The sequence below is a fragment of the Struthio camelus genome, chromosome 4, assembly GCF_040807025.1.
Source record: "Struthio camelus isolate bStrCam1 chromosome 4, bStrCam1.hap1, whole genome shotgun sequence".
Lineage (NCBI taxonomy): Eukaryota > Metazoa > Chordata > Aves > Struthioniformes > Struthionidae > Struthio > Struthio camelus.
In genome coordinates, this window is record NC_090945.1 from 84,003,450 (window position 1) to 84,026,896 (window position 23,447).

General features: G+C 46.1%; 1 protein-coding gene across 15 annotated transcripts in view; it reads left to right on the forward strand.

Annotated features, from left to right (window-relative positions):
- The window catches only part of PTPRA (protein tyrosine phosphatase receptor type A), a 130,054-nt gene that overhangs the window by 50,126 nt on the left and 56,481 nt on the right, over positions 1 to 23,447 (forward strand). For 9 of the 15 annotated variants that reach the window (XM_068943770.1, XM_068943769.1, XM_068943775.1 and 6 more), the window contains one exon: positions 12,763 to 12,834. The exons of the other annotated variants lie outside the window; for them this stretch is intronic. In XM_068943770.1, coding sequence (XP_068799871.1) covers positions 12,802 to 12,834 — 33 coding nt within the window. In that variant the 5' untranslated portion in view covers positions 12,763 to 12,801. The remainder of the gene's footprint in view (positions 1 to 12,762; positions 12,835 to 23,447) is intronic. 15 annotated transcript variants of the gene reach the window in all.

Below are 23,447 nucleotides of genomic sequence, written 5' to 3' on the forward strand. Positions count from 1 at the left end.
TAGGAGCCTCGGAGCTGGTGGACCTCGGACCTCTCCACCCATCTGCTGTGACCTCGGACAGTCCAACATGCAGGTACTTCACGGTTTATGAAGCATGCATGGGAATTTACCCTCAGCTCTCAGTAAAGCGCTTCTGAAAGGCAGGAAGGAACTGCCCTGAACCGAAACTTTTTGGAAGAAGGTTAGGTATTAGTAAGCGAGCCCCGCAGCCTTGCTTCCTGAGCCCTGCTGCTGCAGAGAGCTGCTGCAAACCTTGCGTGCCTCAGCTGGCCATAACGTTGGGGAAGAGCGTGCATCCACTCATCGCACAGCATTAGTGATGTGATTTCTAAACATAGTGGCCAGTTCTTGTGTCAACCCCTTAAAACATTATTGGAAAAGCTGTGATGGCTAAAAAGCTATAGCGTATTTTAGCTGTGTCTTCCTTCTTATAGAAAGAAATCGGCAGGCAGGTTATTAGCGGGAGTGCTTCGTAATGAAGTATCTGCGTACGGGGCTTAATCATGAGGAGCAAACTCATAGTAAAAATACTTGTTAATTTAAATGGACAAATTTTAATTTAAAATAACATGCAAACAGCTTTCAGGAGTGTCATTGTCCATAGAGAGAGATAAGGGGAGAGGAGGTTGTGTGCAGTACGTGACTGGCAACCAAGCTGTTGGGCTCAAGGTAGCACGTGCTTGTCTGTAAGGTCTGGGCTATGTAGAACGTGACTTAGATGATCTGATGATTGCTCTTCACCTCTCAAAAATACACGGCCGCTTGCTCGCATCATAACGTGCTTCAGCAGTGGTGCTTAACAGCTGACCGCCTGGCAGCAGCCTAGAGACAGCGGATTAAAAACTTAGGACAGGGCAGCTCCTGCTGTGACTTTCTCAAAGCATAAAAACCGATGAGTGCTTTGGTTAAAGGCGTAAGGCCCCGTGCTTCCCTGCAGCCTGTCTCCGCAGGGACCGACAGGGAGAGTCCGCGTGCACGATGGGAAGGCGATGGGAGTCTGAAGACTCGACGCTTTATTTTAAAAAGTTGGAAGTAATGAATCATATCACACAAATTACAGTAGCTGAGAAAAGCAGGCGTGATTTGTGCGATCTGTGCGAGGAGGCGCTGGCTTTTCGGCGCTCCCCATTACCGACTTGCTTTCACTTAGATGAAGGATGTGAGCAAATTTGAACTAAAAATGTTTAGTTTTAAATAAAAACAAGATTTAAAGTGCTATTTTGTAACTTTGTTTTAAACCAGTGCAAAGCAGCATGGGAAGGACTTTTGGCAAAGCAAGCTTATTTTACTCCTGGTACAGAGTGTCCACTAATGAAACGAGGCGGAAACCCCATGAACAAAACTGAGCCTTCTTGTGTTCGCTCTTAGGACCGAGGGAGACTATAACGATGGATTAAAGTGAAAAACCACCGCTGCGTGCAGCATCTGGCACCACAGCTCGCTCACAGATTTTCCACCCATGACTAGGTCTCGTCCATGACTTTTGGCTCGTTTTTACATCTCTGGACTTAACGTTGCACGTCCGAAGGTTACAGGGTCCCCACGGCTGTGTGGGAGAGCTCCTCGTCCGGCATTGCAGGGACTCCTGCTAGCACTGTGATGAGTGCTGCAGGCTTTGCCCTGCTGCCCCCAGGATCCCACCGACAGAAAGATCAACGGCTTTAGCAGAACTCATGCAAAAGTCTGGTGCAGGGTCTCTGAGCATTGAGGGGAATTGGGTCGGTGTGTACCGTGCGGTGTGTATGGTAGGATGGGGCTCCAGAAACCTTTTAGTCCCGCTTCCTTGGTCATCTTTAACACCTTTAGCAAGGTGCTTCGTGCTTTCAAACCTGATGCATGTCCAGTTTGGGCCACAGTTGTCCTGATCCTTACGTGTGCCGAGATGCTGTGGACTTCAGCAGTAGTTAGTGTGTGCGAAAATTTTTCATTGAGCATAATAGTTGCAGGAGAGCTGATGTTGCTCTTTGATGCGGTGGTCCTGAGCCGTCCGCAGGAAATAAAAACCTGTATTTGCGATGTGACTGTTAAAAAGATCGATTCCTTGTGTTTTCAGGATTACTGACAGTGCATCTCCCACCTTCTCAGGAGGTTGCCTTCATCCCTGTGCAACTGGTCCGCAGGTGAACCAGCGTGGCAGGCGCCGGCAAAAGCAAATCATATCTGAGCGTGTGTTGTATCGAGCTATTTATAATAAATACAAGCGAAAGCAAATGTGGATGTTTCCTCGTTCTGTAGAAAAGTGAGTGGATTTGCTCACAAACTTTGGTTGTGTTGACAGTAAATCCGAAGTGGGAGCCTGACAGTCGAGCCTGGGGGCAAAACGCTTCCATCAGCACACTGAAGTGGTGCGGCGCGAGTGCCAGCAGCGACAAACCTTTTCCTTTGCTCTCTGCTACTGTGGCTTAAGGTGTTTTTTCTCTTTTCCCTAACTACTAGCATGTTCGGCTTTCACTTCCGTTAAAAATCTTATTCAGCGCTGTTGCAGTCCGCTGGGCGCTGTCGTTAAATGGGAGTAGGAGCAGGTCATCGTGCTGCAGAGGCGATGCAGACGTCTGATCGGCGCCGGTGGCGGTGGAAGGTTTGGGGGATGTAAAACTCCACCTCCCTCCTATGAGCCAGCGAAACGGTGCTTATGGAATAAAAGCGTTAATGACGGCGAGAAGGGGTGATGCTTTTTTGAGCAGTGTCGATACACCGTAGAGCTGAACTCGCGACCCGGAGGGAGGGGGGAAAAAAAAAAAAAAGCACAACATCCAGCCTGCAACAATGTTGTATTTATATCTTCAGCTTCAAAAATCCATCTGGGCGAAGGAATGAAGAACATCCTATTGCTGTCCGGAGCTATAACCATTTTTAGAAATGTGGCTGGAACTTGTTTCTCCGGGCTGCTTCCTGGAGGGCTGCTCGACTTCCCTGCCCCAGATTCGCAGCCTGAGTACAAAGGGGACGACGCAGGAAACCGGAGCCTTCGAGAGAGCCCAAACCGCCACTCGACGTCGTCACGCCAGTTGTATCGCGTGAATCTGCCTAACGAACGCCCCATCGTCTTGCTACCTGTTAATGAGGCAGTCTTTGGGGTGGGATTTGAGAGGGAGGGACCTGGGATGCAAACAGCCCCTTTGGGATGGTGGGATATTGCACCGAAACCTTTGGGAGGGGATGGTGGGATATTGCACCGAAACCTTTGGGAGATCCGAGGATGAGAAGGATGGATCGGTTCGGTGCATCTGTTGACCTCCAGAAGCAAAAACGACAGGATGCAGCCCAGCCTCCTTTTACCAAGTTGAACTTTGTGACAGCCCTGTTGAGAAGCGACTGGTAGATGAGCCACCTTCCAGAAAACGGAGCCAGCGTGACGCCCCAGGCACGAAGCACCTTTCTCGGCAGCGCACGTGGTCCTGCCCTGCCACGCTCCCCATTGCCGTTCTCGCCCTAAATTGCCCGACTAAACATCAGTAGCATCTCGTTACCGCTTCAGAGCCGTTTCTAGCAAAGCTGGAAAGGGGAGGGAGGAAGAGTGAGTCACGTGAATTTTTTCTCTTAATACGTATTTATATTCATTAAGGGCATCTAAAAAGGAAGAGAAATAAAAAGGTTGCAGATGGTTTAGCAGACTGAAAAACAGGCCTTGTAAGTATTGCAGGCTGCCGTAGGCACAGCGTGTTCAGCATGCTGAACCCATCCCATGGCCGGGGCATCGTGCTTACCAGGACTGCTGTACCATCCTAAAATGGATACTGGTAGGGTCACAGCTTGTTTGTCTGCATACCTGCTCACGTCCACATAGGTAGATATGCCAATGTTTGCTTATGAGCTCGTCGCTGACGGACGCCTCTCGCGTGCCGTTGCGTTATTTCCCAGGAAGCGTCCGCTGGCTTCCTGGGACGCGGCTTCGAACGGGCACGGTCCGTGACCGTCTTTGCATGGCTGCGTTCCCCACCCCCCCGACTACATCACATCAGTCTTGTAAAGATGCTTCTTTTCCTTAAAAGCTTGCCTGGATGTCTTCCCACTCCTTCCAATATGCTTAAGAAAACAGGGCGGGTTAAATTTTGCAAGTAGGCTTGTCGGAGCGGATTGGTGTGTCCGCTCCCGGGCATCCTTGCTGCACTGGGCCCCGGCCCTGCTCGATCCTCAGGGGCACATCCGGAAGATAACAAAGCGGGACAAAGAAAAGGCAAGGGAGAGATTTCTACGTATGCATATGGCAAGCCAAGAAAAGGAAAGTAGAAATATTTGTCAAGGGAAATGGTCTTGTTACATACCGATCCTTTTTTCTTTAAATATATTTGTTTCCCCTCGTTCAGAATAGGTGATTGAGTTTTGAAGGCTCGAGCCCTGCTGTTTTATCTCTGGGTGTGCCTTTAGTGCAGGCTCTTATCAGGTGTGTCCTGGTGAGCTAAACCATTCAAACAAAACCCTTTCACTGGAGCTTGAATATGCGCCGCCGTCAGCTGGGTTAATGTGTTTAGGCAGGGTTGGTGTCCGCATTGTTTTAATTCAGGGTGGAATACGTCCACAGCTGACGCGGATACCAGAAAAACTGATTTTTTTTTTTTTCCCCTGCTCTTTTATAAGTGGTTGGGGAAAAAACCCCGAGCAGTTCAGTCCAGGGGAGCTTTGAGTATTCCCCGAGAGAAAGGATGAGCGGAGGGAAGTTAAAAACGTTAAGGAAGATGTACGGGAACGCTGGCAGCGCGGTTTAGGTGGCTGCGTTTCAGTGGCTTTGGTTAGAAACGTCGGGAAGATTTACCCTGCGAAAACTGCCGGTTTGTTCAGTTGTCAGGGAAGGAGCGAGATGCTCTCTTTGCTCTCCATTGCTTGCTTAGCTTTGAGATACTTTTTGCTCAGATGAAAAGAGAAACGTCAAGAGGCAGAAGCACGAGAAGTCTCGATATTTGCAGCCGTCTGTTGCATGGGGGAGCTTCTGCTGGTACGGCGAATAAGCAGCATGTTGGATTTTTATTTTGCTTCTTTATTATTATTATTATTATTTTATTTTTTACCAGGAAAGGAGGTAATAATTGGACATCGCCCCATTTTCAGACAGGGAATGGTGTTTGTCAGACTGGAATGGGAGCTGCCAGAGCGGGTCAGCTCGGCGCCTTGTGCCAGGGCTGCATCCCAGTCCGCATCCCCGTTTTGTGGTCACGTTGCAACCAGTGGAAGAAGCTGTTTATAACGGAAACAAAAACAAATTGACTTTCTACTCGGAAGGAAAATAAGGCAGTGAGGTGAAGAAGAGCTTTATTTGACTGACTTAGTTTTTTAAATCTTGCTATATTCAGTTCTCCTTACCAGCAGAGCCTGCTCAAACTGATGCGGTAGAGCCGACTGAGTTTGTATTTCCCTTCTTGTTGCAATTGATTTGTTTTGGAGAGTCCTTGGGCAGCACTTTCACCTACTTTTGAATGGTCAGAATCCAAAACTGATGTATTGGTGACAGATTTAAACTGCTTGTCACCAAAGGGTGGAGAAAGCAGTTCTCCGAGCGCCTGAAGCTGCTGCTGTGCCGGGCTATTCTGTTCTCCAGAAGGGCTCGGGAACTGCTGGGGACTGAGGTGCCCACGTTAGAGCATTGCTAACAGCAGTATTACTTCTTAGAGATGGAGAGATGAGTTGACTTTCACTGGTGCCTAAGGGATTTCTATTTAAAAAGGAGAAGAAAAAAGCCAGTGTCCAGCGAGCGACGGATGCGCATTAAGCCAGAGAGCTGCAGAGCGGCAGAAGGAGACGGGCTGGTTTCTGGGCAATAGGATTCGTCGCTCTGCCTTGCTGTCTTGTGGAGTTTGGGCTAATACCCCATTCAGCCCTTTGGCCCTGCCACCGGGCCAACGAACTCCTGTCCCCCCTCTTGCTGTGCACGGAGCATCCCCCAATTTCAGTGTGCCAAGACCTCCGTTCTTTTAGTATTTTCACTCTTCGAGGCAGCCATTGTTTTCGCTTTATTGCAATATTTCATTTTGTTCTGCTTCCTTTGCCTTGAGTTGGTTCGGTTTGCTGGCTGCATCTGGCTGTAAACAGCGTTTGTAGCTTCAATCGTCCCTCCTACAGGTGTGCTTCCATAGGACTCGGTAAGATTTCCAGCCTGCGAGGTCTCTGCAGTATGGCCTGCTCCTGTAGTGGAGAGGCAAAGCTTCCTGGTGCCACTCTAAATGGGACCATTTGGTATTTATAAGGTCAAAAATGCAAAGAAATGAACCAATGTTAAGGTAGAGAGCATTGCAAGCTTCTCACTTGGGCTTCTGTTCCTTGTCTCTTCTGACATTTAAGCTCTGTTACGCTCTGAAAATTTATTATTTCTACTGCGTGTTGTACAGAGCGTATTATACTTGGTCTCACCTGTGGTGCAGTGACTGTTACCATATGTTTGCCCCAACCTAATTTTTTAAACGCTTTTAGCTCTGGATCGGTTCTTGGTACTCTTGTGCAGGATGTTTTTTACCTAGGCAAAATGCCAGAGTGTCTGTCGTAGGAAATAACCCCGACTGGATCCTGGACAACAGATCATGCTTGAATTCTCCTTGAAGTAAGAGCGTTGAAGTCCCACAGGTAGGTTTTTTTCATCGTGATGATCCTGTTTGGCAGTTGAATTCGTGCCTGGTTTTGGAAGGAAAATCGAATGCCGGTGGGGACTTGGAGAAGGAGTGAGGTTGCGCACGCAGGCAGGTCTGCTCTTGGCCCGGCGCAGCTTGCTGCCTGTGGCCCTGCGAGTGCTAACGAAGCCGTCTTCCCGACGGGTGCGCTTCTCAGCTGCCCAGTAGCCCTCTGAGGCTCTCCTGTGCTCAGGAACCTGCTCCTTAGGCTGTCTACAGAGCCATATTTCCATAAGGGACCACGAGGAAGGACATAACTGAGAGAAGACGAGGTTAGCAGGAAGGTAGACCTGGTGGCGTATAGATGTAGTTTTATGGGCACCGCCGTCAATGAAGCTCAAGGAGGAGAAGCTGCTACTTGGCATTTTATTCGTTCCTCCGCTATCCTTGTTCATTCAGCTGTTAAGATTTTAGGTATTTTTTTCCTTCAGGGCGAGGACTGTCAGGGATACTCAGCATCACGGCATCTTGGTCAGCGTCCCCATCACTGTTGTAATTCAGGTGGGGAGTGGAAGGAGGAAAGTTGAGTAGCTCTACTGATTTTTTTTTTTTTTTGCAAGGATAATTTCTTTTTTGCGAAATGATTTCTTTTCCGCATGTTAAGACTGATAAAGCAAAGTGCAGGGAATCTAAATCTCATGCTTTTTTTTTTTTCTTTTTGCAAGCGTGTTTGCACTGTGGTAGTTGATTTTTCTAGCAGCCTTTCCCTGCCGCAGTCTATAAATCGGCCTGTTTCTGTGCGTTACGTAGAGGGTTAGGGTGAGAAGCTCAGAAAGGAGGGTTATTTTTGGTAGTGGGATAGTTTAGAGGAGAGAACAGGGAGGGAAATGAATTTCTGACAAAGTCAATACGGCGTGGCGGTAACTCCGGAAGGTCTTCTCGCCCCTTATCCTCTATTATTTAGAGTTTGCTCTGGGGAAAGGTGCAGTGGTTTGCTGGCAGCGCTTACCTGCCGGCCTGGTGGCAGCTCGCCAGCGGAAAGTCATCGTTTTCCGATGGAGCAGCTCACTCGCAGCACTGTCCCAGAGGATCGCGGCAGTTTGCAGACACTCAGTACAATCATACCATCCCAATTAGCATAATGACACTGTCTAATATATGCACAAATTGTCCTAATTTGTGTGTGTGTGTGGATACATATGATTAAATCAAACGTAGAACTGTGTCCAGCTTTAACACAACTGTTGAAGCGTGAAGCTGCGTATACCCCTAAACGTGTGTGTCTCAGGACATCGTGCTCCAAAACGCCTGGGTTTTTTATGTTTTTAGAGCATGCCATTTTGCCCCCGACGCTCTGGTAGCAGCAGCACTAGCTGGTGGCGGGAAGCAACGGAGAATAAAAGATTCATGTACGGAGATTTGTCTGGATTAAAGACAGCTTTAATTTGCCTTGATACCCTTGGCTTTCAGCAGGATTACCTAGGCGGCGGGATTTGATTCTGTCTAGCCAACTAATACCATGCTTACTGCTACTTTAATTATTTTAAGAAGAGAGGGAGAAGTCCTAGAACTGTAGCCACTTTTGTCAGCCCCACGTGGAGCAGATCTTGAGCGTTTCTGTGTATAATATTTTATAATATTAACCTTAACAAACCAAACCAGCCCATACTTGTCATTGTCGAAAGTCCCATCCAGTGCTGCGACTCTCAAAGCACTTCCTAAACGGGATTAAGATATGTCTTAGCTTGTTAGCTGGTGTTCTGCGTTTTTATATGAAAACTGAGACATCTGAGCGGTAAAACTGTGCCATAATGAGCAGGATGATCTAGCACAGAAATGTCCAGCTGGTGCACCTTGTGTGAAACTCTGATTTTTGGATGCCTTCTAGAATATGTACATCCACCTACGTGTTTCTCGCCATGGGCTGCTGCTGATGTGCTCACGGTGGAGACTACCACAACTTGTCTGCAGAGGTTTAGCAACTTTAGTTTAGTGGGTACACACTAAACTAAATTGAATTTAGTTTAGGGTTGAACTGGGGTTGGTATGGTCATCAGTCTTCTCTTTGGGGAGCGAAGAAGGGCCGAGGAGCAGCACCTTTCTTCTGGTCCCACCCATCTCTTTGTAGGTATTACTTGTGGCTGTTTTGAGAGGATCATCATGCCGTTCTTCCTTCACTTGTGATAAGGCCCTGGCCGTGTGGTGTCTGAACACCACATCACATTAGAAGCGATCAGAAACTGTTCACTGCCATGCACTTAGCTCTGTCCATGCCATTTTCTTGTTGTCCTTGTTGGAAACCAGCATCAGAGTTGCAGTTTTGGGGTTCCCAAACTTGGAGATAAGCAGCCTCTGTTATTTGTGGTGGACAGATTTACCTGTTTAAAATGTCTTCATCCAAACCTATGCAAATAACTGCGGTGATCTAATCAAATCAGAGGGTACTGAGGGTGGTGGGTGGCGGATGTGGCTTGTCACGGTCAGCTGACTGCACTGTGGTGAGACCGCCTGACATTCGTGTCCTCAGGATATTTCATTTTTGGAAGATTATCTGGCAATCAGATTACGGTGCTGGCACACTGCGTTGTAGTTGCGTCGTGCCAAGGCAGGCTAGTGCAGACTAGTGTGACCTGGGCTTGATAAGCTCAACGTGGGACAGGCCACCTTCTTTCAGTTCTGTGGTACGTGTTTGCTCTTCGGCCATGACATTTCCTCTAGGGACAGGGCACATGACTGATCTGTGAGTACAGATGTGGACGAAAGATTTTCTTGAAGGTATTTTTAACATGAGATGTTTCAGCTATTACATACTTGTGCAGTTTTGAGTACATGCCTGTACTGCACTCTTAAGCTGTCAGAAAGAACAAGGTTTATGCGTCACTGCAAGTCAAGCTTCGTGAATTATTCTGTTTTTCTGTTACTGATATGTTTTATAACTCTCTCAACACACACCCTGCTCCAAAACTATTCGAATGCGTTGCGCTGACTTCTGTGTGCTTTTGGGTCAGGGCCCTCAGTCTCCTTTGGTTTCCTTCTGCCTTTGTATTTGCTTTTTTAGTTACCTTCCAACATAAGTTTTTCCTCCAGCATGATGTTTGCTTCGTCCTGGAAGGAGATGTGAGCGTCGACTACGTGTGTGTCTTACTCCAAGTTTTGTGAAAATTCAACTTTGTTCTTGCTTCCCTTTTAACCATCAGACGATGCTAATAACTGCAGCTAGACAGGAGGGAGGAGGGCGAAGGGGAATCTTTTGTTCCTTTAAGACTTTCCAAAGCTGGTTGTGAATGTTAAGTCTGGAGGCTTTTCTGGCACTTCTCAATACCGTCTGAGGCTGCATTTTGAATCTATGAGCTTTGTGAATGAGTAAATAGACTGGGAAAATATTGATGATATAGTTGCTTGTGGAAACTTCCTGATTTAGTTTTGTAAAATCTACCTGACAATTCCCCACTTTGTCTTAAAAAAAACTTAACTAGCTCATTTGATGGACAGCAGGAGCACTTCCCCATTTTACGGAGAGAAGAGGACAGGCTGAAGGCTAGGATATGTTTCTGTAGCAGCTTGGAGGAAGAGATGCTTCTGCCCCATGAAAGCAGCACTTCTAGGAGGCCCTGCAACTCGGGAAGAGCTGGATCATAAGGAAGAAAATGCAAGAAGTTTGGGGGGGAGCAGTAAGCTAGGCACGTGGGGGTCACCTGTTGGATGCTCGCTTTGGCCCAGAGAAGGTGAGGAGGCCGAGGCCTTAGCCATTCTCCAGTTGCTCCAAAGAGGAAATACTTGGGAAAATAACCCTACTCTTTTCCTGCCTGTCCAGATTCAATGTGTTTTTTTTTAATCTGCCATTGGATGTGAAAGGGGAGGTCCTGTCTGTTGGCTCAGAAATCTATTGAGGCTCTGTCCTGCAGCATCTTACCCAAAACTTCAAAGGGCTAAGTCTGAAAGGCAGAGGTGAAAATGGAGCTTGCTGGTTGCTAATCCTGTACTCAGATTAGTCAGTTACTCTAGCAGACTTAAGAGCAGACCTGAGCTCCAGATCTCATTGCTCTGAAAGCCCTCATTCTATCACGCTTGCCTAAGTCAATTTTTTTGTTCTTTGTAGAGCAAAATCAGCCTCGTGTGCCCATCTGATTGAAGTGCTGAGACTTGTCTAATTAAACAAGAGTTCAAGTAAACAGTTGAGTAAATGCAAAGCAGCAAGGAGATCACCCAAGCGTTGCGTCTGAGCGCCGCGGTGGCTTGGCACCAGCCGAGCAGATGGCTAGGTCGCATCCTGCCCAGGGCTAGGCAACTTAGTGGGTTGGGAGAGAAGATATTGATAGAAAAAGTATTCATTTAATTAAACGGGTTCCATTCCGAATCTACAGATGCCTCAGGTCTCTGATCTCTTACTTCATAGCATCAGCCCAGAGCATAGCATTAGTAAAAAGAGAGGGGTTGTTGTGCAGGGTGTTGTGTAGTCTCCTGCAAAGAGATGGTTGCCAATCCAGGAGACAAGGCTGATGTGAGCAAAAGATATTTTGGGAGGGAGATCAGAGATGCAGAGCGTGGAAGCAACTTTACCTGTCATGCAGTAGTTGGGATTAGCAGGGAGCAGTCCTGGCTTCCCGAGCAAACAACCAGTCCGACCCCAGTGCCTGCCAAGCTGCCCTTCCTGTGCTGCAGTTGGGGGCTTGAAATCCCAGAGCTGGCTGGAAAGGAGGTTGGTTTGTCCGAGTGTGTGCAAACATCAAAAAACATGACAGATCACCTGAGCTGTGGGGACAAACTTGAGCCTGTTCCCTTTGGGACCGTATTTAACCCTCTAGCCAAAGTCTGTATCCAGACACATTGTGATTTGGGGAAAACGCACTGGTGACTCTCTCATTGGTATGTGGCCATCAGAAATCTTGGTGACAAGCAAGTTTGGCTTTTTGACCTCTTTTGTGTGGGTGGGAAAAAATCAACATAGGGGGAAGAGCTTTTTCAAATGCCTTGACCAGTTGGTAAATACACACTCCTGAGAGCCAAAGGTAAAATACAGCGCTTGTGCTTCCCAGCAGCAGTGGGAGCAATCAAAAGATGGGGCCAGAGCAAGGACCAGCAGACCAAGAGCATGACGTGTGGCCTCGCGCATCCCCAGCCACGTGCAGGACGCAGCAGTACCTTGGACAAGTCCAAGCGACTCTACTCTGAGTCAACAGAGCTTGTATTAACAACTATTTTTAAGCCCAAATTCCTCACTATTAGAGCAACTTGGAAAAATAACGTATGGACTCCTAATCCCGCCCTGAGATGCACAGCAGGAAATGCAGTTAGGGCTTGGTGTTGAGTTCGTGCTTTTGGGCTTTAAAATTGACCTTATTGTTTCAAGGAACATGGGGTAGACGCAGGGGAAATAAAACAGCCATCTCTCTTCGGTTTTGTCGTTAACATAGTTAGGGAGCACCTTTCTTCACTTAAAACTCAAGGGGGAATAAATACGTTCCTGGATGAAAGCCTTGAGGTTCAGAGCACCCCGAAAGGCGAAGCAGAACTGGGCGGCTCGTAGCTCGCCGGCTGGCTTCGGCACACAGGCCAACGTTGCTGGCACCCTCCCCGCTCCCTGAAAGCTGCTATTGTGCCGATTCACAACTGGCGGCTTTGTGTCGGCCTCATCCCGTGACCTCGCCGTGTCTTCAGTGCCGCGATGGAGCGAGCGCGGGAGGGTCAGGGAAGCTGCTCCGGCTTCCCCGGAGCCTCCCTGCCTGATGCTGCTGGTTGCCTGCGCTGTGAAGTTGTCTCCAGTGGCTTAGCCTGAATCTTTCCTTCTTCAAAGGGAATTTTTAAGACACCACTGAAATAAAAATGATCTCCTTCCTAGCTGTGGTCCTTCTTAACTGTTATCATTTTCCATTACCCCAAATACTAACGTATACATATTGAGCGATGCTGAATGTCACGGTCTTCTTGCCTGTAACTGTTGTTGCTGACCCATAAATCTCCTTCTACTGGTTGTGCCTAAAAGCTCTTTTACTGATGGGAACACCCAAAGTTGTGCCTCCTGTATTTAAAATAATTCCAGATAGTCTTCCTGCCTCGGGGCAAGTTTGTCTCTAGCTTGACCACTAATAGAAAGTTGCATTTTGCATATAGGTAAAAGGAAGTGGAACTGATTTGCTGGAGGGCTGTGAAAACATTCAGTTTTGCAAAGGTGTTGCTGAACTGTGACCGTTTGATTTAAAAGGCTTGTTTTTTGGTTTATTTACAGGGGGCCCCACTAGAAGAACCTTTATGGGATCCTAATGACATGCAGGTGGATGATTTACTTGTGGTAATTAAGGTAGGAAGAAGTGTTGTTCATTTTGGCATCTCGGAATTTGCCCTCTTCTTGAAATAGAAGAGTGACAGACCAGTCATCGCTCTATTTAAGGCTTTGGTACTCTGCGCCAGCAATACGGCGCAGCACACTGCCGAGGCGTGAACTTGTTGTTTGCGTAAAGTGTCCCTTTAAACGCAGGGGGAAGGGGTGTCTTATTTAAGAATTACCTGGGAACATAACTAAGTGGAAAAAATCCGACTTCCTCCCCCGAAGGATAATGAGCTCTCTGTTGGGCTAGAATTGGAGGTGGCATGACTCTTATTTGAAAGAACTTTAGCACAGGGATTTTTTTGTTCTGCTGAAACTTAGTGGTTGCGGTGGAATTCAGGTTCTGACTTGTCATCCTAAAAAAAAAAAACCCAAAAACACTAAAAATATATTTTATTAGTTTATTTTCATCATCTTGAGCTTCTATGGAAAGCTGGTCTATCTCCAAATGTGGTAAGAGAGAGTACTCGATTCTTTAATTAAATGCAGGAAAATCCCTGATCTTAAAAACACTGAAGTATTGGTTGAAATTAGAAAATAAAATAATGTATGCAGACTTAAATGTATTTATAAGTAGTTTTTGTGGTATTTAGATTCTTGTCTTGCCGTGGTTGGGTTATTTCCAGCATAACTCTTTTGCTCAGAATTAAGCATCATGGCAGTGAAGTTATCACTACTGGTCTTTGATTCATGTTGCAGTAAGAAAGAGGGCTTTAGTCATCTTAGTCACTGCGCAGCTCCTTAAAAAAAAGAAGCAACTTTTGCCCTCGAGGGCATGCAGACAAAAACCAGGGGGGCTGGTAGGCACCGAGAGGAACTGCTTTCCGATGGAGGAGGTTACCGAACGGGGTTGCCAACAGGAACTGGGTCTCCTGGCTCCTGCTCTCCTTATCTTGTATAGGTACGCGCTGGTCCTTCCCTTTGCTCTGCCTTTTGGTGGAGCTGTCCTGGAGAGAGGCTTGACTTGATGATCTCCGCAAGATGGGAGGACTGAAAGCTTAGAAGGCAGAATTTTGTTTCATTCATTTTGCCTTGGGCCACTTACGTGACTGTACTTGGCGGGAAGTGATAGGTGTTGGCAGCACGATGTATCATGTCACATTGTAGACATCAGGAAAGGATCGTGGAAACAGTGGGAGCAAAGGACTGCTTAGTCTGTCACCTGCTGCTGAGTACAGTTTAACCTCTCATGTTTTACCCCTTCCATCACTTCCCTTTACTGACTGGTCCATAATCTGCACGACCTCGGTGTTAACCATTTCTCTGCATGTACAGGCTAAGGGTTGTTTGTTGTTTTTTTTTTAACTAATATTTGTCTTGTAATTGTGTTGTTCTCCGTTTGGCCAACCTTTAACAACAAGTAAACAAACAAACAGACAAGGACTGTCTTCCTCTCCTTCCTCTTGGAAGTCTGCCCATCTCCTGCATGATGCTTCACATGACTGCCCGTCCTGGGTAGCCTTAGCTTGACTAATTCTTAAATGCCTGATCGAATTTATACTGCAATCCAGGAAGAGGCTGATACCAACTTGCAAAGGTGGTAGATCAGGCTCTGGGTTCCCACCAATCTAACAAAGCCCTGCAAAAGGTACCCAAAGTATAGCAAAGTTGGATGCTGTCCCTGGGAGCACAGGTGAGACCAACACCAAGGACAGGATTTTGTTTGTGTGTTTCTTCAGACTGTGAATGTATAAGAGTGTGTCACTGGGGAACACAGGGTGTATTGTGTGCACAACACTAAAATATTGCAACAGAGATTAATCCCACTGGTGCTAATAAGAAGCGTTAGTGTGTTTGGTTGGTGTTTAGTAACGAAAAAGAGTTGCTGGATAGTTTACTGAATAGTTGGAGAGAGAAAGGGAAATTCAAGCTGTAACAAGAGCAAATTCCTTTAATACAGGTTTATAGATCTCATATGTATTTGTACGTTTTGTTTGGCTAACGATAAAATGTACTACTGTGGAATTTGCTTGGAGCAGGGATTTGCATGAATTATTATTTCTTGCAAAATGAATGTGCATAAGCATTCACCCCGAGCTCCACAGTACCAGAGCACCCATTCGAAGGATTTGTATGCCTGGATGCAGTGGTCAGCAAAGCTAGGTGCTTGGGGGAAGGAGAAAGCCTGGTAGATAAAGCAGTAGATACAAAGCTACTTGGTGGCTGAAATCACGGGGAAAAACATGCAGGCGTCCTCGTGGATGGTCTCTTGGTTTTGCACTTAGAGCATTTTGTTTGAAGGGTTTCACGTTCTTGCAGAGAGATCATGCTGTAAATTGCTAATTAAGCAAATGAGCTAGTGGGATCAGTCTGTCTACAGAAAGCAGGAAGTTAGTGTATTGAAGAAACCTTGAAGCTGTAGTCTCACAGTATCCGATATGTAAAATTATGATGTCTCGTAGGAATGGAAAGAGTTCTGAAAGAGTCACTCGAAGTTTGGTTGACTTAAAACCGTGTTTCACACTGCGAGGTAGGCTTTTTAGTTTTACAGTTCTGGACAAATATTAAATCGAGCATAGTCTTTTACTTAAAATTTGACTAAACCTGATAGCATTAAATAATTTGCTGAGAAACCTTTATCATCTTTTTCTAGACCGTAGAAATGGCTTGGGTAAACATGTTAGACAAAGTACTTTAGAGGAACATCCTTAGGTTTTGTAGAATTTCTGGTTGCGTTAACATATTTGCTCAGAAATAAGTATAGGCTTACGCTGAGCTCCTCAAAGGGCAGCAAGCTGTTCACTCGGGGATGGAAGTGGTGGTTTTATCTCTGATAGCTCGGTGCTGAGCTAAATGCCTCATATAATGTTTTGTTGAGAGGGTAAGTGCTAAGACCCTGTATCGTGTTTCACGAGGCTGAAGCCCAGCGGATGCTATTCCCAGCCTTTAGATGAGCCGCGTCCTTTCCTGGACCTTGTCTGGTTGCATTGCCAGCTTCTTCTGGGAGGAGGTGGGAACCCAAACTGCTCGCCCCGGGGGTTTAGACAATAGCTTAACGTGTGCGGTTTTCCTCACGCTGCTTTCCGCCCCACTGATCGCTGAGCCGGTGTTGGCTGTGCTACCCACAGTAACTGCAAGATCTTTCCTGAGAGGCGGGAGTTGCTAATTGCGGTTGGGTTGTTTTCCTGGTATGTGTTACCTTTCGTAACTCGAAATTTAACTTGTCATTTTCCTGTCCAGAATTGAAAGAGAGCCTTCTTCCTGAGCAAGAAGCACATAATTCATAATTCAGGGGACTCTCCGGTCCTTAACAGGATGTTCAGGTTGCTCCTGGCCCAAACACCGTTCTGCGCCGTTTGCACCGCGGTCTGGAGCATCTTCACTTTTTTTGAAAGATGTTCATCCTGGCTGGTTTGGCATCAGATGGTGACAAAATTAGGTAGTGATCCCCTGCCATGCACCCGCTTTGACGATTTTCTTCTGTAGTTTCAGTTACAGCCGCTGACAGCTGTAGTCTTTGTCAAACCCAGAATGATTGCTGTTAATTTTTGGCCTTTGATGATGTGCAAATTGGCTGTTGCAGGGCTCTTTGGAAATGCGGAGGTGGCCTTGAACAGAAGTCTCAACTTACTGCCACTTGTGCTCCTAAGCCACCTAGGCGCTTGTAAAAACCCTCCTTCCTATAAACCTTCAGCTTCCTAAATTGAATTTGATGGCACCAATGTAAGCTGACCTTCCAGCCTGTTCCAACCTAGTCCTTCCTTGCAGGCTAAAAATATTTGTGTGTTGAGTTTTGTATCAACCGTTTCACAAACCGTCAGTCCTAAACACACGGCCAGGGTTCTGCTTTTTAAGTTCACTGAAGGCCACGGGCTTGAATGGGACGACTGTTTGCCGAAACCACACCAGGAAGCCTGCTGGGACCCGCTACCGGTGCCGTGAGCTGTGCTGTGCAAACACACACATCCACCCTCCGTCTCCTTGCTGACAACTGCCTCCCTGAGTAATAATTTTTTTTTCAGTAGCTTCTTCTGTAAGCAGGTTTCCTCTTGCAGGTGTTTAGGAAAACCTTCTACTTCATACGCTGCCTGGAGTGTGCGCGTTAATTCGGCCTAACTGCTCAGTGCATAAAAATGTAACGCTCCTGCATAGTGCAGAGCCCTGTACTTTTTGTAATAGTGTCTTGTAAAACTGAGCCGGGAAACTGTACTAAATTGATGGACAGCTTTACAAATACCTCGCCGGTGCTCATTCTGCAAAGTGCAGCAAGCCACAACTTAAATTTTCAGGGGCGTTGCAGCTGCAGTCTGCATCCGGTCTGCCGGTTCTTGGTGTTTTCTTGCTAAATTTTGAGGACTTTCTCAACATTGTGTCTACGCTGCAGTCAAAGCTACGCTTACAGTAGCTAAAACACGCTTAATGCTAATATTGGTGGAAGTGAGCATATCGGAATCGTTTTGGTTTTTTTTGTCTTCGCACGTCAATGACTTTAAACACGTTTCTGCTTTGGTTGTATTTTGTCCCGCCAAAGGAGTGAGCTGATACACATCTGCTTCAAAAGGACGGATCCTTCAAATGCCGTGCTAGGTGATGTAAATGGTCCTTTTCACAGCTCAGAATGAATCTTCATTTCTGAACAGGCAATACTTAGCTTTCGTGAAGCCTGCCTTGCGCTGTTTGCCCGATACTGTGTCACAGAGGCCAAGGCAAATTCCTTGCCTCTGGAGAGTTTATCTAATCCTAGTAAAAACAATAAGAGGAGATGACAAGTTGAGGAAGTGAAAACACAAAGGGGAAGACGTTTTGCCTCCTTAGTCATAGTTGGAAGCCAGTGAATGCCCCTTCAGGATGGAGTAATGCTGTATTTCCTTTGTTTTAATTCCGTTGTGCCCATTTCTGCTCCTTGCGGAGCGCCCATAATGCTGACGGTAGCTTTTCAGCCCTCTTAGTCTTCCTATTTCAGGAGAGCAGGTCAACAGAGAAGATCACCGCTATCCGAAATAAAAATAACAAACAAGAAAACCCCACAGAGCAGATGAAAGGTCTTAAGCAGGAAGCCCAAACTTTGCGTGACAGTGACCTCCCTTGAACAAGCGAGGCGTCCGTCAATGGCCTTCACAGAGGTATTTCAAAGCCTGTGGTAGGTTAGAGGGCAGAAATGCCGCTCGCGTAATGCAAGGAAAGGAGATTTAATCGAGCCCGCTTTGGGTTTGTTGGCAAAGACGCTTCTGCAGTCAGATCACAATTATTTTATGCGCTGTTCTGATAACAGATTTTGGGTGCCTTTCTGACAAATGAGCTTTTTTCGCAGCACGAAGTGCCAGATGACGCTCCAGGGCTGGAGGAGCCGCATAAGAGCACCTAGTCTGTGGTTACACAAACCACAGGCCATAAAATTATGGAACTGCACCAAATTTCCCACCCCATGACTTTATCCCGCGATGTAAGGAAAATCTTTTCAGAAGTGTCTTTGGTCAACTGAACGCGAGTCAGCAACGCGGTTAGACAATTTCATCGTCATTAACAGTTGCACGGTTGACGCCTCCTCTCTCTTGTAGTCTGAAGGCATGTTTTCTAGGACACATTTCTTGCAATGTTCTTTTGCCCTTTTTTTTTTTTTTTTGATAGTCCAAATAATTAAAGTTCACGACTGAAAGTTAAGACAAATATACCAAACTGTGGGGTCTTTCCAAGAGCTGGTTGCTCCCTACCCTAGGCTCTCACCATCACTAGTATTTTGCTCCCCTATAAGACACTGCACCCTATGTCTACTGACTTTTTCCTTAATCTTGCTAAATCTCCTGTGGCTTGTGCAGTGATTAAAAAATATATATGTATATATAAATATATATATATATATATACACACGCACACGCACATATATATATAGATATACACACACACACACAACGGGAATTTGGCAATCAGGTCTCATTCAGACTTCTTGCAGTTCCAGTCAGTGGTTAGACTGATTTGCTATTCTTATATTTTATGTCTACATGATACACTTGTGGTTAGGAGCTACTATGGTACACACTGTTTGGTAATGGACTTGTTCCTTTTTATTAGGAGTCATCCAGAGGGCAAACTGATATTTGGTTTTTGTGTGTGTATGTGTACATGGTGTGGGGGATAAGACACAGGAATGTTTATTCTCGGGAGGAGCAGTACATTTGCAGGTCCTGCGATATTTTACCTGTGACGGTCTAAGGTAAACATGTTTTATGAGAAATAACATCTGTTATTAGGTAAACTATTGTAGTTGAGAGGCAGACAAGCTTTTGATGCAGAAATCCTCCAGTTCTGAGACAAACAAAGTCTTTATCAATCTTACAAGTTGAGGCAACTGCTCTGAGCTTAAGCCAAATATAATAACTCCTTGAAGAGCTGGAGTGGGGAGCTGGAAGGAGGGGAAAAGCTCTTTAAAATGCTTCAAATATGGATATAGGTTGTGCTATAATGAAACTACTCTTTTTTTTCCTGCCTACCTCTCGTCTGCCTTCACTGCAACGTGCCTTCCTGGTACAGCTTACTGGGTTGGTGGCACCTACCATAGAAGACTTTGTAATTTGAATTACAGTAATGTCCACCACAAGGGGTTTCAGCATGGATGGGAAACAAAAATAGGAGATGTGCTTATAACCACTCTTTTCTTTCTAGAGTTAGCTATCAGCACCTCTACATTTTGCTATAAGCAGGGGGCCCTAACGTGGAAGAAATGAAAATGGACTTTAGGGATGGCAGCCTTCAGTCCGGAGATAGTGTGCTGTGCAGCATAAGGAAGAACGCGAAAGGTTGGCTAAGCACAGCATTTTTCAGCAATAGTTACTGTTCTTAAAATGTGTCTGCACTGTGCTTTAACTTAACTGAAACCCTAGAGGAGTTTCGGAGAAGCTGGCATCAGTGGACTACAGCGAGCGGAGGTAACTTCAGGTGACTTAGGAGCAGAGGAGAAGGAAAAAGTTAATCTCTACAGTGTAAAAAAAAAAAGCGGGGGGAGGAGGGAACATGAGATCTCTGTAGTAGGAAAGGGAAATTACTGTCACGGTCAGAAAGCAGGAAAGATGATGCTCATAACTGAAGTGGAGGAATGTGGTCGAGTTGGTCAAGAAGGGAGTTGGTCAGGATCCATGTTCTCTGGGTGTGTTTGAATCCGCTCAAGAAGAGGCAGAAAGGTGTGTTCACAGAAGCTCAGAAGAAGTGACAGGCGTTAGAACTGGCATTTCCAGGACACTTGGCTTCTCACATCCTTCACCTCAAAGATGAACTCAAGGTTATAGATGTGATGAGGCAAACGGGGGTAGTGGCAATCAGGACCAAGAACAGGGTGAGCGTGGAGGATCTGGAGGGAGAGAGTTAAATTTGAGTGAAAAGCAAGCTGTCTGCAAGGGCTGGAGCTCTGTCCTTAAATGCTTCCTCAAACCAGGATGTTAAAATCGGGAAACCTGAGAATGGCTCCTGCCAAAGCCCTGTACCCAGGAGCCCTTGCAGAGGTGCCGAGTCGGTAGTGGTGAAGCTGCCTGGACATTTGCTTTTGAGTTTGCATCTTCCACAGCCTCCGAGCGTGTGACCCGAGGTGCTCAGGGAAGGCAGTGCTCCCGCAGAGCGCCTGCTCGCCCCTAAAGACAACTAAATCTGTTCCCCGTTCACAGTCGAAAACCTTTCCAAAAGGAGAATTGCGATGACTTGCCACCTTCTCGTGTGGGTATTAACCATGCGCTTCAGACTCGTTCAATGTTGTAACCACCGATGTTGGGGAAAAAAGCAGAGTCCTGGCTCTGTAGCATCTCCTGCAGGTGCTTGGGTTGCAAGCAAAGTTTGATGCCCATGTTGGTGTTGCTCTGCCTCCTGCTAGAGTTGTGGTAGAGGCTCCCATCTGCTAGATGAAAACTCAGATCCACGTTCTGCATGATGCAAATTTGTTTCCCCCAAATGACCAAGGCAGGAAACCAATTTGTTGCTCTTCAGCTGCCAGCCCTGGGAGGCTGCTGGGTTGCAGCGAGGCACCCCAGCTCCTGCTGGGCTGCTCTTGGCTCTGATGCTGTCAGCAGGATTGAAACCACCCTCAAATATTAGGGTGGGGAAGTTAACTTATCTACGGCCACAAGGCGAACCATGAAGCCCCATATGTCACTGGTTTGGAGTTAGCTGCTTGATGAAAGATGAGTTTTGCTGGGAGATGCTGCCTTCTTCTCTTAGTCACTCCTTCCCCAAATTACGCTGCTTTGCATCAGAGGCGAACCTGTTAAGTTTTAAAAGGCTATCACTTTTCTGCAAACCAGCCAGAGGCTAGAGGAAAACCTATTTAAAAGGAATCTCTTTTTTAATTTTATGTGCTTTGACTAAGGCCTGAAGTGCATCATCTGGGAAGATGTTTTAGTGCAATGTCAATTGGGCAATCCACTTTCTCTTTTGCATTAACTGCTTTAAAACATCTCCCTGGTTCAATCTTATTTGACCTTTAACAAAAAGACATAATATCTACTAGCTTGTTCATCCTCGAAGCAGATGTTTAAGTTTTCACTGTTTTTTTTTTTTTCAAGCGATTGTTTCTGTGCTTTTTGAGTGGCTGTCAGTTTGCTGGAGATGATGATTAATCTTTATCAAGTGTTGAATTGAAACCGCTGCTAAAGGGATGTGACACAGATCACTCTCCAAGACACCTACGACCACTTTTGGTCTGCGGACTGTGGTTTGAGCATTGCTCCTTTATAATGTAACAAAAGCAGCTTGAGCGTTAGCAGAAGGAGAAGCTTTGTGGTTCACAGGCGTTAGGGGTGCGCTTCAGCAAAAGCTTTCTGGTTTCTGCCTGCCACCTTGAATAAGAGTGGACTAATCTGAATCATGATAAGTAATTCTAAGTAGAGAACCTTGCTTTAAATCATAACGTCTCTTATCTTTTATTCCAATATGTTAACTCACAACTAAATTAGCTGTACTCCGACCCAGCCTCGGTCCTTGGGAGGATGTGTTGCATCTGTGAGACTTGGGCAAGGGCAGGAGGCAGCCGGCTCCAGGCTTTGGGAGCCTCCAGTCAACTCAACTGAGTTTACGCTGGGTTGGAAGCGGTGTTTGCTGTTCGCTCGCTTAACAGGGTCATTCCTTGAGATTTATGTTAAGCAGCGTGCAAATTCCAACCTTGGCTAGTCGACCTTGTGATGAAATGGCTTTGTTTCCTTACGAAGCGATCGTGATGATTTTAATACGCTTAACTTTTCGCGATCACAAAGTGAGAAATGTATTTATTTAGCAAACTGATGAGCTGTTTCTGGTCACCGTAAGCCAGCTATTTCTAGCGTGTTGTACTTTAGCAGAAAAAGCATCACAGCAATATGAGCGCTGCCCTGTATCTTTAAGTGTCCGAGTACCTTTTAAAATCTTTGTTGTGTCTTTCAGGTTTTTAGAATTAATTACTTTTTCCTCACACCAATATTTTTTTAACAGATTGAGAAAGAAAACTGAACGCGTTTCCTTAAGCACAGACACTGTCGTAACTCTGGGCTCATCCCAAGTGAAAAATACCTTCTGTGCAAGCTAGGCGGAAAGCAAAAGTGACTAAGGCAAAAGCTTTTCTATATGACGCTGCACAAAGGGACTTCTGGAAAATGCAAATCTGACATTAGTTGTGTGTTGGAGTAAAAGCAGTGGGGATGCTTAGCTCCATTTGGCTCTGATAGATACCTGTAAAACTTCAGCCAATGTCAAAAGTGATTTCCCCTCTCCCAGCATTAGGCATTCAATTAAAACTGCAGATCTGTTAAATTGTGAAGGACTCACTAAATTGTTCTGCTAGATTTATGCCTAAAGGCTGGTGATTACAATTTCTACTTTAAATCAGATTCTGAATATGCTTTTCTCAAAACTGTTGAATATTAAACTAGCCTCGATTTTTTTTAAACAACTATTAATTGCAGTCTAGTTTAATGCAAAATGTTGATGCTCCCTTCCATGCAGCTGTTGTCCTAGACCTTTTACTTGATGAGAGCTGAGTAGTTTTCCCCACTAGCTGCGCTCTCGTCCTAGAGTACTGTGCCGTTCCCAGAGGGACTCCGTAATGAAACAACCTACTGGGGCATAAAGCAACCATTCTCGTTGGTGTGCCCAAGCCGTGCGCTGCGCAAAAGGGATGAGCGAAGGTATTGCACCAACTGGGAAAAAGCCAGCCCACGGAGAGGGTGGAAGTATTGTTGGGAACAGCAGGCCATCACCGATGCGGAGAAAATCGGTGCGAACGTGGAGCCACTTGACCCGCAGATGTGAAACGGAGCGTGCAACGCCCCAACCGCACCCCGTGCTTAAGGAGCAGTTCGCTTGTGCGTTGTCTTCTGCCACGTTGTCTTGATCTGTGCTTCTCTCCCCTAAATCCTGCTGGAGCAGAGTTGTACAGGTGGGGACTCCAGGGTGCGATCAAGAGGTGAAGGAGACATCAAAAGAGGCTATTTGGGACCATCTTGATGACCCTGCTCCTTTCATCTGTCCATCATATGTTCACGTATTTCTGGACAGATTTATAAAGGCATTTAAGTGATTTCACTGCTCAGAAGTATTCGAATATCTCACTACGTATTTATCTGCAATTAAGGTGGTGTAAAAACGCTGCGAAATCTGAGCCGTCACCTTAGTCCTGCTTCCCTTTCTGTTAAATT